At 42.3% G+C, this 14,916-nt stretch overlaps 2 protein-coding genes across 12 annotated transcripts in view; one reads left to right on the plus strand and one right to left on the minus strand.

Annotated features, from left to right (window-relative positions):
* LOC120893380 (alpha-1,6-mannosyl-glycoprotein 2-beta-N-acetylglucosaminyltransferase) overlaps positions 1–14,916 on the minus strand; it is a 40,211-nt gene that overhangs the window by 1,268 nt on the left and 24,027 nt on the right. For 8 of the 10 annotated variants that reach the window (XM_040295210.1, XM_040295208.1, XM_040295211.1 and 5 more), the window contains 9 exons: positions 13,315–13,443; positions 13,086–13,202; positions 11,379–11,533; positions 4,841–4,993; positions 4,593–4,681; positions 4,358–4,503; positions 4,066–4,226; positions 2,231–2,464; positions 51–265 (listed from right to left, as the gene is read on the minus strand). In XM_040295210.1, the coding sequence (XP_040151144.1) occupies positions 51–265; positions 2,231–2,464; positions 4,066–4,226; positions 4,358–4,503; positions 4,593–4,681; positions 4,841–4,993; positions 11,379–11,533; positions 13,086–13,202; positions 13,315–13,443 (1,399 nt within the window). Of the gene's footprint in view, positions 1–50; positions 266–2,230; positions 2,465–4,065; positions 4,227–4,357; positions 4,504–4,592; positions 4,682–4,840; positions 4,994–11,378; positions 11,534–11,668; positions 11,826–13,085; positions 13,203–13,314; positions 13,444–14,916 lie in introns of those variants that run through there. The other 2 variants (XM_040295215.1, XM_040295217.1) reach the window with 2 other exon arrangements.
* Positions 9,178–11,647, plus strand: LOC120893382. 2 transcript variants are annotated; one of them, XM_040295218.1, is made up of 3 exons: positions 9,178–9,616; positions 10,406–10,529; positions 10,706–11,647. In XM_040295218.1, exons 1-3 carry the CDS (start codon positions 9,546–9,548, stop codon positions 11,297–11,299), a joined length of 789 nt encoding a protein of 262 aa, XP_040151152.1. In that variant the 5' UTR covers positions 9,178–9,545; the 3' UTR covers positions 11,300–11,647. The 2 variants fall into 2 exon arrangements, with proteins under 2 accessions (XP_040151152.1, XP_040151153.1); XM_040295219.1 differs by having other exon boundaries at positions 10,406–10,520.

A 14,916-nucleotide genomic window follows, 5' to 3' on the forward strand; every position in this document is an offset into this window, starting at 1 on the left:
GAAGCAAAGATGGTTAGCAGAGTGAAGATGGTAGCAGGACGGGCACTAACCATTCGCCAATGTGAAAGACACGCGGTCCTTTCACCACCATCACGTGCAGCTTCTGCTTGAGGCATTGCTGTGACACGTGCTGCAATGACCAGTCCCAGTTGTAGTCGTCGTACTCGCAAAAGTGCCGCGCACAGCGTACTATCTCATACCACGTGGTACGGTTGAATGCCATGCCCATGTTGTGCTTGCTGCTGATCCAGGGCGTTACTTCAACCTGCGCGGGAAAGAAAAATGTGATGTGAGTGGTAAGAAGGCGAGTAGCGCCAGAACGCGCTCGGCAACAGTGAGCAGCATTGCGCTCAAGGCTCAAGCGTAACGGAAAGTAACGCAAAAGTACACCCAAATCGGATTTTACTTTTAATTTTACTGTTAATAACCTTTACCGTTGATAACCGATTTGATAGAACAAGATCATAATGTTGAATAATGTTGAATCGTAGCAGTGGTTTTACCATACACGTACAAGGGAAATTATATAAATACAAACACACTCTAGCAAGGAAAAAAGGAACAAACAAGAACACATCCAAACATACTTAGCTGGAAATTAAACTTTTCACTTAATTAAATATTTTAAAAGTCAAAGGCCGCTTGCCAAAAAAAAACCCCTACTACACACGCACACGAATGAAAAATAAATCATATTCAATGCCCGTTAAGCTACGTGCAGTAATGATCCATTTGCAAGGTGGGTTAAGATTTCGTTTATGTACAGTGAACATTTTAAGAATGGTAACTGAAAACGCAAAACAGGTTAGCGCAAAGGTGAGGTTAGCTAAGCAGCGAACCAAGGAGGCAGTGAAAATGGAAACGGTAGGAAATGCAGTTTGATAAATAGCATGCCAATTTTGTGTTAGTGTACGTGCTGTGCAATGGTGCTTTGATGGTGCTCTCTACATTTAAACATTGACATACAAGGTTCTATACGCAGCATGAACGGCGGTAATGTACGGTGGCGACGCGCAATGGATGCGTGAGTTGCATGATGCACACACAGTAATAACATGGTTCCATACATACTGAATGGAGCTCACGTGATACAGAGAGTACGAGAAAAGGCGACGCACACATACAAGAAAAAAAATGTAAAAAAAACTGAAGCACTGAAAGGATGTCCCATATCGAACGGTTGAACAAATTGACGATGAAAGGAGCATGGATAACATGGACTGTAGACACGTTAATGGTGGGACACTTTCCGTTTCGATTAATCCTCACGATGCAATGCTGCTGATAAGCGACAATAAATAGCTGCTCGCTTTAGTCACCTATTTGCAATGTATTATTAATTTGATAGCGCTATCGTAATTCATTTTGCGCGGTACTCGATCACGATACGCTGCTATTAGATAATGCTTTTTAGATAAGTTAATCAAATCTGTTTCTAAATCAGCTGTTTATTTCCAACGATACTACTTTAATTTTTTTTTATTTAATAAACCGACTATGTAACGTGTAGTAAACATGCTTTGACTGCACGTTTTATTACACTCTATCAAATCATGTAATGAAAGTTGTTTTTTTTTTTAAATAGATATCCCATCACAGACATATAAAACAGCATGCATTACTGCAAATAATTTGTACATAAACTTTCACATTATTTTATGAAGCAAATCCTTCATTTTTGCATGCACAGCTTCAGATAGACAAGAAGTAAAATAAAACGTAGTGGAAGTAAAATAAGTTATAAGCTGTTGCCTGATCCAGCAAATGAAAAAGCAAGCACATCAAAATTATTATTTCAGCAAACAACTTAAAACAATAAGGATAATGTTAAAAATAAACGAAGTAAAGCTTCAATCGCTACTAGTATTATAAAAAGTCTAAAAAGTCTTTTGAGAAACAAAACAAAATCATACAACAGAAACCAACTAAGCATAATAATAAATCTATAGCGACTCTATAAAATAAATCAAACTATATTGAAACAATTCGTTCAATGATTGGTTGCACCATAGCAATGTGCTGAGCAAATTATTAAAAATTTGCCATTTTATAGTGATAGCAGTAAAAGTAGTAGTAGTAGTAGTAGGAATAGTAGAAATAGTAGTAGTAGTAATAGAAGGCAAGAACAAGCGGTGAAAGTAGAAATAAAGACAGTAGTAGAAGGTGTAGCATTAGAAATGGCAATCAAAACTTTAATAGGGTGTACAAACAAGTTGATTGATGGCGCTACCTTCTGATAGATCGAGTACAGGGTTGGTAGCACCTGGTATCCCCACTGCGATTGAGACGCATACTTTTCAGTAGTGACCTGGGTCTGAAGCGATTGTTGTTGTGATAGTTGATCTTGCTGCTGCTGCTGCTGCTGTTGCTGGTGTTGCTGCTGCTGGCGTTGTTTCTGAAGCATGAGCTGCTGCTGTTGCTGCAGTTGGCGCTGCTGTTGCAGCAGCTTCTGTTGCTGCTGATGCTGCAGCGGACGCCATTGTTGCCAGGGATTGTTGTTGTTGTGTTGGCGTGACGGTGAATTGGAAGGATGATTCAGAAAACCGTTACGTTTAGCATTGATAGAAATGTCGTTGACGTGTGCTGCTGACTGTCCAATCAGTGCGACCTGCGGCCGATCGTACCAAGCGGGCAGATCTGGCGGCGAGCGGCGGAGGGTCTTTTGGTTCTGATCGAGCAACGTGCTGACATCAACCGTTGCCCGAATGCGGCGTGCGGCGTCTTTTAACTGACTTCTGCTTAGCGTACTGTACGATCCCGCAAACGACCCGAAAGATCCTTGCTCGCGCAATGCAGCAGAAGCCTGCAGCCCCTCTCGCACAGTGCCCACCTTAGCTGCATTGCCCGGGTACCAGCCACCTCGATAGGGCTGTGTACGCTGGGGTGGTACAGTGGCACAGTGTGACATGTGTGTGTGTGGGTGAGGATGAAATGAGGATGAGCGTAGATGAGGTTGATGAGCGCGGTGTTGATGAGCATGATGGCGTTGGATGATGGTACGAAGCGCGCATTAGTGACACGGCAGATTGTTGCGAATAGATATAGAGAGGGAGAGTTAATGGCCTTTTTGTTATCCTTTTTATCAAAGAGCAGCAGCAGTGAATGTGTGGGTATGTGTGAGAAGGTGTGGCAAAGTGGGTACAACAACTGTGTGGTGTAAGACAGCATGTGGTGGAATGTGTACGGACATCTAACATCCATGGCAAGAAAGGTGGTTTATAACAACAATGCCGACATATTCCAAATGAACCGTAGTGTATGTATGTACCTTTAAAACTATGGCGTATTATTAACCGTTGCAATGCATTGTGTAGATGGCGAGTGTGTCGAGATATCTATGTGTATCAAAACAATCTAAGAATGTGAGTGGCAAAGCAAATGGTGTGTAGTATGTTTGTGATAAAGTGGCGTTGGAACAATTAGGAACCAGTGACCTTGAGTGCATGCCTTGCTGATCGATTTCTGAGTTATTATTTAATACAAAAATCAAATGTAGCACATCAAGAAAGTTGGGTGAATGAAACGGCAAAAATCAATCACTTGAAATCGATGAGCAAGCGCCAGTCTTGCTGTAGCACTTAGGCTTATGTTAATGTTATCTTCATGGAGTGACTAGTGTTGAAGATGCGTAAATAAATCGATATAAAGAAAATAAACCAATCACAGCTAACAAAACAAGGGTTCGAAAACATAACATAACTTCTGCCAACGAAACAAAAGGGGGAGCAGAATATCTATTCTGTGCGTTCGGATTTCGTCCCTGTCTGTGTGACAACATATGTGTGGGGAATATATTTATCTGCTTTGATTGTGCCTTTGTGAAGGTTTGAAATAAGTGGATTCCGTAAGACGGTGTTGCCGAATTCGATTTGGTGTAAGTTCTATGTGTCGAGCCGTTCGAACAATCGTACCGAAGCTGGATCAAAAACTTGCTTCTAATGCAATTGCGCAAAGTTTTTTGGGGCCGGTATGTGTACGTGGAAAAAGGTTTCTTTGTTGTACCGTGTATTCTCTCTCGCTCTCTCTAGTATTCTTCTGCTAGCATTTAATATTCTATCAAATTACCTTCTTGTTGTATGTGTAGTAGTTGAATGTTTTCAGATATGTGCCTAGGGATAGGATGTTGCACTTCGGACACAGGTCCTGCGATTTTCGGAACATAAGTTCAAGAATGTATAGGAAGTCCTCGGCAACGTAGTGGTCCTCCTCCAGAAACACCATCATACCTGGAAGCGAGAAACGAGAGTATGAGCCCATATTGCCGATGAGGGTGCACTTGCATCTTCTATTCGGGCATGTAGCCGTGTTTCTTCTTTGTTTTCGTTGGCCCATTTGTAGCCTCGGTTGGCGTGCCTACCCGTATGGTACTTGGTGACTTCCAGCTGGTCAAACACTCGATTCGCCTTCCACCACCAGTGGTGTTTGGTTTGGGTGAACTTTGCCTCCCGGTAGTGTCCGTACAGGTCGGGATGGAGTGCATTGTTGCACTTTCGCAGCAGCGCCCTAAGGATGGTGGCACAATGAAAGCAAAAGCCATCAGACAATGGCCACGATTCCACGTGGAAGGATCTATGTATGTGCGAAAGACTTACTGTTCTTTTTTAATATCCCTCGGGCAGTCGCCGGGATCCGCTCCGGGAAACTCGGTCGGATGTGTTTGTATTGAGAAGGGATAGAATATCTAGCAAAAGGAGAAAAAAATAAACGACACACACGTGTACATTGGAGTGTGCAGGATAAGGTGGGGCCGGTGGACGATAGTAGCAATCAATTTATGCGCTGGATTAACACGATTATTGTTCCGGTGGTTAGCGTGGAGGGAGAGGAAGGAAGAACGTACCTGTATTACTTTACAAAAGTCGATGCTCTGCACCAGATCGTTGATGTCATCGTCGTAGTAGTCGTGCGAGAAGACGAGCAACGTGCGTGAAATGTCCCTCGCTTGGGCCAAACTTACGATTAAGTGCCGCAAGTATGTTATTCTTTTGTGTACCTGTGCACGGATTGAATCAAATTATGAAGAAAATGAAAAGACAAATAAGTGATTAATGTACTTAAAGTCTCGACTGTGCAACAATTTGAGGAACATTTATGCTATATTATATTATATTAAATTAATATTAACAATTAATTCATTTGGTTATATAACAATGTTTTAGGACCTCTATATTTACCAAACATTATTTATATCATATTGTTCTAAAATATCCAAATAATATAAACAAAACTGTACTTAAACCGAATCTCAATTTAATATTATCTGTAAAATAGAGCACTTTCTATTCAATATCGTAGATATGCAAATAGCTCTTATAATGCTACCCACACATACAAGGAATGTTTTGCTATAGATCCTATCACATCATGGTTTCCATAAGTAATTAAAAGCAAACGTTCATTTTATTAACCTCCATTGATTGGAAATTCGGTAAAAGTGTTTGGGCAATTTTTGCAGCAAACTCTAAAAAACCATGGAACTAATTGTACTTTGATATACTAACAGGCAATGGTTCCGCAATTGGTGCGTAAAGCTAGTTTCACAACATCTACCCGTACTACCAAACAACATTGCAACAAAGTTGGGTCGTTCCCACAAAGGTCACGTGTTCATATGATGGAGGCGCCCGGTTATTTTCGCCTCGTTTCGGCAATTGAAACACTGTGAAGGATGCATGGGATGGGCTGCCCCCGTACGCAATGAAAGTAAGTAGGGGAAGGTAGGTAAAGACGGACACGTTAAGGGAAATGGTAAAAATCTAGGGATATATAAGTGCAACGACCATGAAAATGTGCATACATTATCTTACACTCATGTTTTATCAGAAAATGTTTTAAAACTTTTAAGTTTCCATCGATTTTTGCGTTTTTTTCATGAATGAAAAATATGTTTTTTTTTCGTGTAGTTTTGAAATGTTCGGGTAAGACGGACACCTGATATGGGAAAGATGGACACCATGAAGGGTAAGATGGACACCTGTAGAAAAGGTTAGAAAGTGAAGAGTTTTACAATATTTTAACAAATTCTATCGCTTTTCACGTCCTGGTACGTTTATAAACCAATTCTTGGCCTATTGCAAAGGCGATTCATTCAGCCATGAATTTAGGAATTGTAAACGGCGCTTGTAATATATCGTAGAATGCAGCATCTAAAGCATTATTGACATATCGCGCACTTACAGCTGACGTTGCTCTAGCTTACAGAACAAAAGTCTAGAACTTCCTTTTAGGAAATTACTTCGCGAAAAGTCCACGACCCCAGTATTTATAAGGGATTTGTTAATAGTTTAATCCATTTTCCACCATGTCAAAATTCAACATTTGATATTTGTAATCCCATAGAATCTCTCATCTATTCCTAAACGATGTCGTATCAATGCCTCATATTTTTATTGCTTAAAGTTGTCCAAGTCATGACAAGATATTGGATTTTGTGAAGCGCCTCATCTGCGTCGAGTGAGTAATAGTACAACGAATGGCTACTATTTTGACCGGTGTTTCATTTCTCGCTTATTTCAATACTTTCTCTAGTTACTGATTGGTTTTTAGCTTCGGAATACCCTTATTTGAGGTATTTGAAGAAATCTATTCATCACCAATTGATATAAGAAGTAAAATAAATCAATAAACTCGGTGTCCATCTTTCCCTACAACAAAGTGTCCGTCTTTCCCGCTTTGGTGTGAGGATGTTTAAACCACCAGAAAACAATATTTTGTATTGCTTTCACTCTAGTTCTTTCGCCAGTTTTTTCATTAAAGATCACGACAACCCATTCATGAAATAAAACTTCCGGAAATATAAACAATACAAGTTGTAGAGCTTAAGATCCGCAGTAGTCAAATTAGATCCACAAGGGTGCACATGATTGAAAATTTGTTTTGTTCGTGGATTTTATCAATTTTATATATATTATGCCAAAAATGTTCTCAAATGTGTTGTTTTACCTTCAATTTGGATTCTACATTGTTGATTTTTTCGAAAATTACCTTTTTCATGCATTTATGAGAAGTGTCCATCTTACCCGCAGTGTCCGTCTTTACCTACCTTCCCCTAATTATTGTCGCTTGGCTTTCGCTTTAATGGAGAAATAATTGAGTCACCGTTACGAAAGTAATGAACTACCGTAGAAGCACGTGTACATGTGTGCCTGCTGTAGAGGGGTATATATTACTCTTGTATCATATTGCAACATCGGTTACAGGGCCAGTGGTCGTCCTTAATTGGTTCCACGATGGCCGAGAAATGGTGATAAATTATTGCATTGCTATGAATAGAGTACCCCCCACAGCGGATTGGAGCTTTAACCCCTTGAACTGAGAGTTTTGGGTGAAATGATTCATGCATTATCTCGTTTCATGGAGTTGTAATTTAATAACGCATACTTCATTTAAAAAGGCATTTTATCATGATAAGAGTGTCAAACGTATTTTTTAAATCTTTATTATTACATTAAACTAACTTTAAACACTAAACACTAAAGCGGGTCGGTCTGTGTGGTACAGTCGTCAACTCGAACGATGCCCGTCATGGGTTCAACCCCCGAATAGGACCCCGTGTCCACTTTACTAGAAACTATTTTTGATCCTGGAAGCTGCAACTTTAACAGTAGTGTAAACAAATAAATAGCAATATATAATGGAAAAATAAAAGAATTCAATACATAACATCGATGACGGTGATTTGGCAGCACCACATTCCCTCTTTATTCTTTTTACGTCTGATGGTAGGTACGTCCAACGGGCGTTAGGTAATCATAAATGGGGCAACCATCGCCTCCAGTCGGTTTTGATAATCCCGATTCAGCATTTAACAATAACCTTTGACTGCAGCCATGGGACAGGGATTTTTAATCCCGAACAACTATCCTTCACGCTCAACCGTGTTTGTGTGAAGCATAAGAAAAGTCAGCAAAAGTCACGCCCGAAGTGTGCTTTCCCGGCTTTTTTGCCACAAATTGCTCGTGACTTTGGAATATTCTTTGTTTCTTTCCAACGGTTCTTCCTGCTGTTTGTAGCTTAAAGGCTTCGAACGGATCCAGCAGGTCCAACAGGGCAAAAAAAAAAAAAAACTGGAACGGCGAAAAGAAACCGAAAGAAAATTGCTTCCCGGCGGTACGATGATGATGGGAAACTTTTTAGCTTAACCTACCACAAAAATCACTGGCACTTGTGCGCCGTCGGTAATCCGACCCGATTGTGCCCGGTGCCCCGGTCTCTGTTCCCGAGGGCGACAGAACGGATTGGCATGGTTTCGTTTGCTGACGAAGGAATTTGATTTGCATTCAGCTAATAAAGCTTGTGGCGGAAAATTCTTAGCGATAGCATTTCAAGCGGCTTTCTTTCTTTTTATTACAGTAGAATAAGCTAGTAAGCTAGAAAAATAATCATAAAAAATGGAATAGCATACAGCAGTACAACGGGGGACGGGGATCCTGTTTTATTTGCAGCGAAATGGGCGTGAAAATGAAAATTTTATAGCAAGACTTTAATATGCATAGAACTAAATGCTAGTCATACTGTGTAATCGTAAATCCGTTTGGAATGGTTCGATCATCTAATGGGTAAATGGGACCGGATTCGATTCCCAGTCGGAATGATCGCAAAGGCGAAAGAGAAGAGTTTTTTTTCTAAATTAAATTATTCTTCCTAACTGTCATGGTATATTGTAAATCAAGTTCGATAGTTATGATAATTATAACTTGTAAGTTTTTTACCCATCCAAATCAACAATGACTGAGTTGTTGAATCGAGTTGGTTCAAAAATCATTCCCACATGCCTTCCACTCCATTCTTTTAGAACCACCCCAAATCCTGACCTATAATAACGTCCCCAATATTAAGGGGCGCAAACGATAAACTTTCGATTATCAGATCCCGTGAGCTATCTTCCCTTCATACCAAGCCCTCCTCTCCTACCATGATGAATACTCCCCCCCCCACACCTCAATCCCACTGCAATGTCTCAAACTTTGGGCGGAATATACGAGCATCCCGGCGAAGGTGAGTTTGCGAAAACATGAAACGGACATATTTAGGACGTCCGGAATTATAATAGTTCCCTCGCCAGCCTGAAACACTGGATGACACAAGCAACGGTGTGTTGTAGGGTACGGCTTTTATCGTGAAAGGCCCGTCCCGTATGGGCACTGCTCTGCTTTTGTTCGGACTTGGTCGTAAACCAAACGAACGGTTATTATTGAAAAAGCGACCATCGAACCATAACCCATCCATCGAAAACCGCCAATGTATGAGAGCGGGAGTACTAAAAGGCTCAAAAACAAAACAAAAAAAAGCAAAACGAGAAGCAACGGGAATACTGTTGACGTTGACAGGTCAAAAAAGTTGGAGCTCGCGAATCGATTTCATTTCGAGCCTGGTGCTTGCAACGACCGGTGGTACGGAACTCGGTTTCGGTTCAGGTGGAAGCTTTTATTTTTTAAGTGCTTTCGATTGTGGGCCACCTTCCCCGATTAATGGACGATGTGAAAGCGGTACGGTTTGGAAACAGATACGCAACAGCATCGTAACGTGGTGAACCGCATAGTGTAATGAATGTGATTAAGTTCAAACTTCCGGTTAGCTTCGAGCCAAAGTGCAAGCGGTACGGTAGCCGGCGCAGGTCAGTCATGTTCATGTTGCGGGGTGTGTTTTGTGTTGGTAAAATTTACTGGCCTCAGAAGTGAGTGTGAAGTGAGATGTAACAGAAATTTGAATTTAACTACTTGGCAACCACGAGCAATAGATTATGTGTTTGTGGTTTCACTAGTTTCCTACATCCTTTTCATAGCATGCATTCAATGTACATCCTATTTTGTGTGGTTGGTTTTCAGCAAGAATTTAATTACCCAACTATTGGATTGGAGGATTGTTCAACCACTCAAGGGTTGTTTGTGGCAAGAGCAAACATTTGGTTGACTCATTTATCACAACTCACAGTGATCACGGTTTGTCTTGTAATGCTTATGTGCAAGCTTTTTCAAATTCGAATTGAATATTTCCATCGTCTCTGTGGCCAACTTTGCAATCATTCTCACGACCTTGGCAGCTTATACACTATCGCCTGCATTTAACATCCTGCATTCAAACCATTTGACTAATATAACCTCGTAGGCAAAAGTACTGGCAGGAAAATTGGTATCCCGTCTGGCTCTGAAGGTGCCTGTGCTTGCATAACCTGAACCAATTATGGAAGTTATTTATTCCGCCTAGATCTGGACGGTGGAGGGCACTGTTGCAACTGGCGGGGTAATTTAGCTTTATGCTAGGAGCGCCATTAAACACTCGCGACACTGGCCGCTGACGTTCGGTGCACCGGTGCACCTTCACGCGTTGGTTGCAAATTAATGCCTAGAAAGTACTACCTATCCCATCCTCTGTCGTTACATGCGTTACGTTTATGAATGGGCAGGATTCCTCGGAGCGCCCACACTACACCGGACACGCTTTTCAGCCTGTGCGAGCTAATACTTCGAAAGCTTCTGGGCAGTCGAGTTCCGCGCAGAAAGTTCTGGCCCACCGTGTTGGTAAGTGAAGTAAGTTGGAACTAGTCTGGGTGGCTTTTGGTTTTGTTACGATCTCTCATCTCCGCTGGGACGGTCATGGACGTCCGTGGCACGTTTCACGGCGTAATTGATTGCTTTGAGCGCATGTCATCGGTCGAATGAATATATTCTATCCTCTCTTTACGCATTGTATTCGCCATCCGCAGTCCCTGCTGCCCGGTTCTGAGTCACGTCGGATCGGTGTGCGGCACCAGGTGGAGTGTCCACATGATTTTAACATCCATCTTAGGTCCAGCGTAAACTATGCCAATCATTGGAGCCTGCTGACGGAAGCTTTGCAGCACGAGCCACGGTGGCCACGGATACGCATCGGTGATCCAGCACGCAACCGGATCACCCGCCTCCACCAGGACTACCCATCGCAGCACATTTGGCAGATCCGACCCTATGACATGCTGACCAGCGCGTTTATAGTACGCACAGCGGCAAAGATTGCGTCACTGGAACAGCAGCGCACTCTGGGCAGGTTCCGACCGGGACGAACTGCGTCCTCTTTAACCACTACCACTATTACCACCACCACTACGTCTACCTCATCCGGTCGACGGTTGAGTCGGGATAGATCGATCGATGTGCCGGATGACGACGACGACAACGACGACCGGGATGACACGCAGCGGGTGCAACAGCTACAGCGGCAACAGCTAATGGTAATCGGAAAACGCACAACCGGAAGCTACGAGCTACGACTGAACAGCGTGTCAGTTAAAGGCTCCCGACACAAGCGACCGACACGCTAGAAGATTCGTTTAGCAAACACACTACCCTAACCTAGTATCCCCCCCATACTTATCGATATCATTCAATTTCCGAGCTTACCTGCACTACTATTATCACAGAATCATTTTGTAATGGACCGTAGATGTCCTCGTTGAGAACAGTCTGGAGGTCGTTGTAGCGATTTATCATGCGCATGATGTCGCTAATGTTGGCCGTCCTGGGCCCATCGCCAGCATAGTGTGTACCATTTTGACCTAATATACGATCGAAAAGAAAGGGGAAGAAAATACAATTAAAATCTTCAAATTTAAATAAAATGCACTGGAACTAGTATAAAACACAGAACAAATAAACGTGGATTATCAGTATTTTATGTTGTTTAATATTACCAAACGAAAGATTTACACTTCATCATAGACGTGCTGCCCAATAGTGTGTCTGCTTTTTGAGTTTTACCTCCGATTCGTGAATTTGATGAGAAATCAATTTTGTTCCACCTTGAGGTAAAAGCGAACAAAAAATAGACCAAATCCAAAATAGAAGGCGCAGCACAGCGAAACACGTTTCCCGTCAAAAGTGACACTTTTTCGTGCCGTGAGTACGAAATGGCCTGCTTTGCCGTTGCGATTCATCGGGGTTCGAGTTTTCTGTAGAATTCGTTTGAATTCGTTGCATTTTTGCGCGTTCCTCACATTATCGAGCGCTTTGCAAATGGTGTTATGGTCTTTATCAAAGTTTTGTTCCTTCCAGGATAAACACCAACACGGCTAGCACAAATGCAAGTGGCGAGTGGAGGAAATGAAAACGAAAAGAGAATTCAGTTTCCGTTCCATTATGCAACTCGCAGTCAACCCCACGAAAAACCGTTCTGCCGTTGGCAAAAGACGTAAAAGCTAAAAGCATAGCACCGTAAACTTGGTTTCTCGGGTAGCTTATTTTTTGTTTTGTAACAAATGTAGCTTTGGAAGGAAAGGAAAGTATAATCTGAGGAAAGCTTCACCAAACGGTTTAGATCTTTGTTCAGAGCATCCATGAAAATATGTGCATAAGATTGATTGTTTTTCTTATACTTTTTGCTATACAAGATTTGCTCCAGATAGGTGGAGTAGGTGGAAAATAAATATTTTCTTCGCTTAAGGAAGCACGTGGAACAGGCAGCAAGGACGAGCGTTCAGCTACGAGGAGCTCATTGTACACTGAACTTTTGCAACGATTGTTTATAATTAATTCGTGCTATAAGTGTTGTAAAACAAAACTAGCTTCCAGGGGATTAGGCGTCTTCCGAATGGTAATTGAGTTGCTGATGGATGCTTAATATTTAACAGCATGCAACCGGTGAGTCGTTCGAACTTATCGAGCTGAAATTATTCATCACCCCCCTCCCCCACTCAAACGCTTGTTGAAAAACCAGCACGAGTGTTGGTGCTGCTTCGGTGCACCCCCAACCCGTGTACTGCTGACAGGAACGACATCGTAAAAGTTTACGTTATTCCATTAATATTAGTAACTCCGGTCGTCCTGTTTTCGCCCGCTGGAGCAAGCGATGCTTCTACTAGCAAGCACAGTGAATGATAAATGATTCATCAACAATCTAGTGCGATCTAGCAGCTGTAGTTTTTACTAGCCGGCATTGCTAGGCGGACTGAAACTATTTCGAAGGGTTCATAGAGACTAACTGGCAACACAAAGCGCAAGTGAGGGGGCTAGGTTCGACGAAATCCACCACAACAGTGTTAAATACTTTCACCAACATTTTTGACCTCCAAATCAACGTTTCCGCTGTTGGCAGTGCTAGCAAATGCTTACCGTGCGTAGAGTTGCGAGGTTTTCCGGTCAAATACTTATGAAATACCGGCGGCACCATCTGCAGGATCGCTGCCGTGGAATAGTTGGCATTATCGCTGGATCCACTGTCGGAGGAGTCTGCGTAGAAACCGGGAAAGTAAAGCAGATGGATGAGTACACTTACGGTGATTGTGCCAAAGAATACCCCCTTTGTGGTGCGGTAAATCCTCCTTGCAAAGTGTATGCTTACCATAGTTTATCACATGGAACTGCAGGAACGCGAACAGAATGAATATAATTATGGCGGAACGGATGTACAGCGTGTGTCTTCTACGGGACAGTGCGCCAGTGTTTGGTAGTGCAATCGGAATTCGTCGACCTGTGGGAAAGGAAAAAGGAATTATTATTGAGTGTTGTTAACTAAAAGGACTAATTTAAGTCTCAAAATAAAGTCGGTAAAAAGAAGTTACTTAAGCTGTTAAGTATTTTCCATGATAAACACTTGCTTACAAAAGTTAGGGAACATATGTTCCACACTTCATTATGCTACAGAGACAGTAATTTTGGAATTTGCAGAAAATGCCGAATTTCACTCATTTTTGCTTGCTGAGCGTGCTTCAGGCCAAAATAAACCCACATGCTATGGGTACAGAATCCTGCAATGCTAATGAATTTCGGCAGCTACACAGCCAAACGGTAGCAACGAAAGTTTGTTGTTGACGTTTGGAATTGAAACATCATCGAAAGATGGAAAACGATGTCTGCTCGTACCGAATTTTAATCCTCGCGGGCAAAACTTTTACTACACATTAGCGGAACACGCACACACACACACAACAAAAGCGAACGCCAAACATGTGTGACTGTATGGTGTATGCTGTTTCGTGAAAGCAGTTTTAACAATTTGTCGTATCGTTTTTTTTTGTTGTAAATTCTGTCACTGCGCCGGAAGTTTGCAAAAGCACACAAACAAAAACATCCAGAAAACAGCCACGGGCTTGTCTAAGCGAATGTAAAACAAAAAACAATATTATTGTGAAAAAATGAAAGTTTTTCGAAAAAAAAACAAAACTTTCCAAAAATCTCCGGTACCGTGTTCGACTCATGATGGCTGCCCCTGAGCCACTGGGCCAATCGTTTCAAGGGAAAATTTGACCTCCTGACAAACCCTTTTTGGTGGGCAAAGTTGAAACGTTCGCTGAGGGATGTAAAGAAGACGGACGCCCAAACGGAAGCACTTTTTTTCGTGCTCCCGCGCATCCAACACACAATACCCGACGGGAGATTCCAATTGGGTCGAACATGGTAGCGAATGTCATACATTTGTGTCGAAATTGTTTCGCACCAGTGGGTTTTATCTTTTCTGGCATATTTAGCTCGTACCCAGCGCGTCCCATGGGCGGGCTGGCGGGCTCACCGCGAGCATCGTTGTCATCGTTGTGGTGGATCATCGCAAGGAGCACGGTTTATTGGTCGGCAAGGAGCAGGCATATCACAACGATACACACAACTTTGCAGCTGTGCCGTTTGTAGGTGAGGAAGTAATGTCGATTTTTCGAATTTTCCGTTACATAATCTTCTCCATCTTAGCGTGGTGATGGGCTATACTAGCTACGGGCTAACCCATTGACTGCGAAAGTCGTCGGCAACTGGTAAGGCCATTAAATGTCCCCTCCTCTAGAACCTCGTCGTTGGAAGCCATGGAAATGAAATGAGCCAAAGCAAATGCACAGGAGCACTTTTTGGATAGAAACTGAAACTGAAAGTCTTCCGCAACTCAACACCGACGGTACGCATGGTGGATCAATTTCAGTGGGCTCCTGGAAACTAATATCCGGAATCCTTTCCCAGA

Source organism: Anopheles arabiensis, chromosome 2, assembly GCF_016920715.1.
Source record: "Anopheles arabiensis isolate DONGOLA chromosome 2, AaraD3, whole genome shotgun sequence".
NCBI classification, from domain to species: Eukaryota; Metazoa; Arthropoda; class Insecta; order Diptera; family Culicidae; genus Anopheles; species Anopheles arabiensis.

Coding starts and splice junctions, on each gene's coding strand:
- LOC120893382 (XM_040295218.1), top strand. CDS start 9,546: ATGAATGTGATTAAGTTCAAACTTCCGGTTAGCTTCGAGCCAAAGTGC. Junction 9,617..10,405: donor CGGTACGGTAGCCGGCGCAG/GTCAGTCATGTT, acceptor ATGAATGGGCAG/GATTCCTCGGAGCGCCCACA. Junction 10,530..10,705: donor CCACCGTGTTGGTAAGTGAA/GTAAGTTGGAAC, acceptor CGCCATCCGCAG/TCCCTGCTGCCCGGTTCTGA.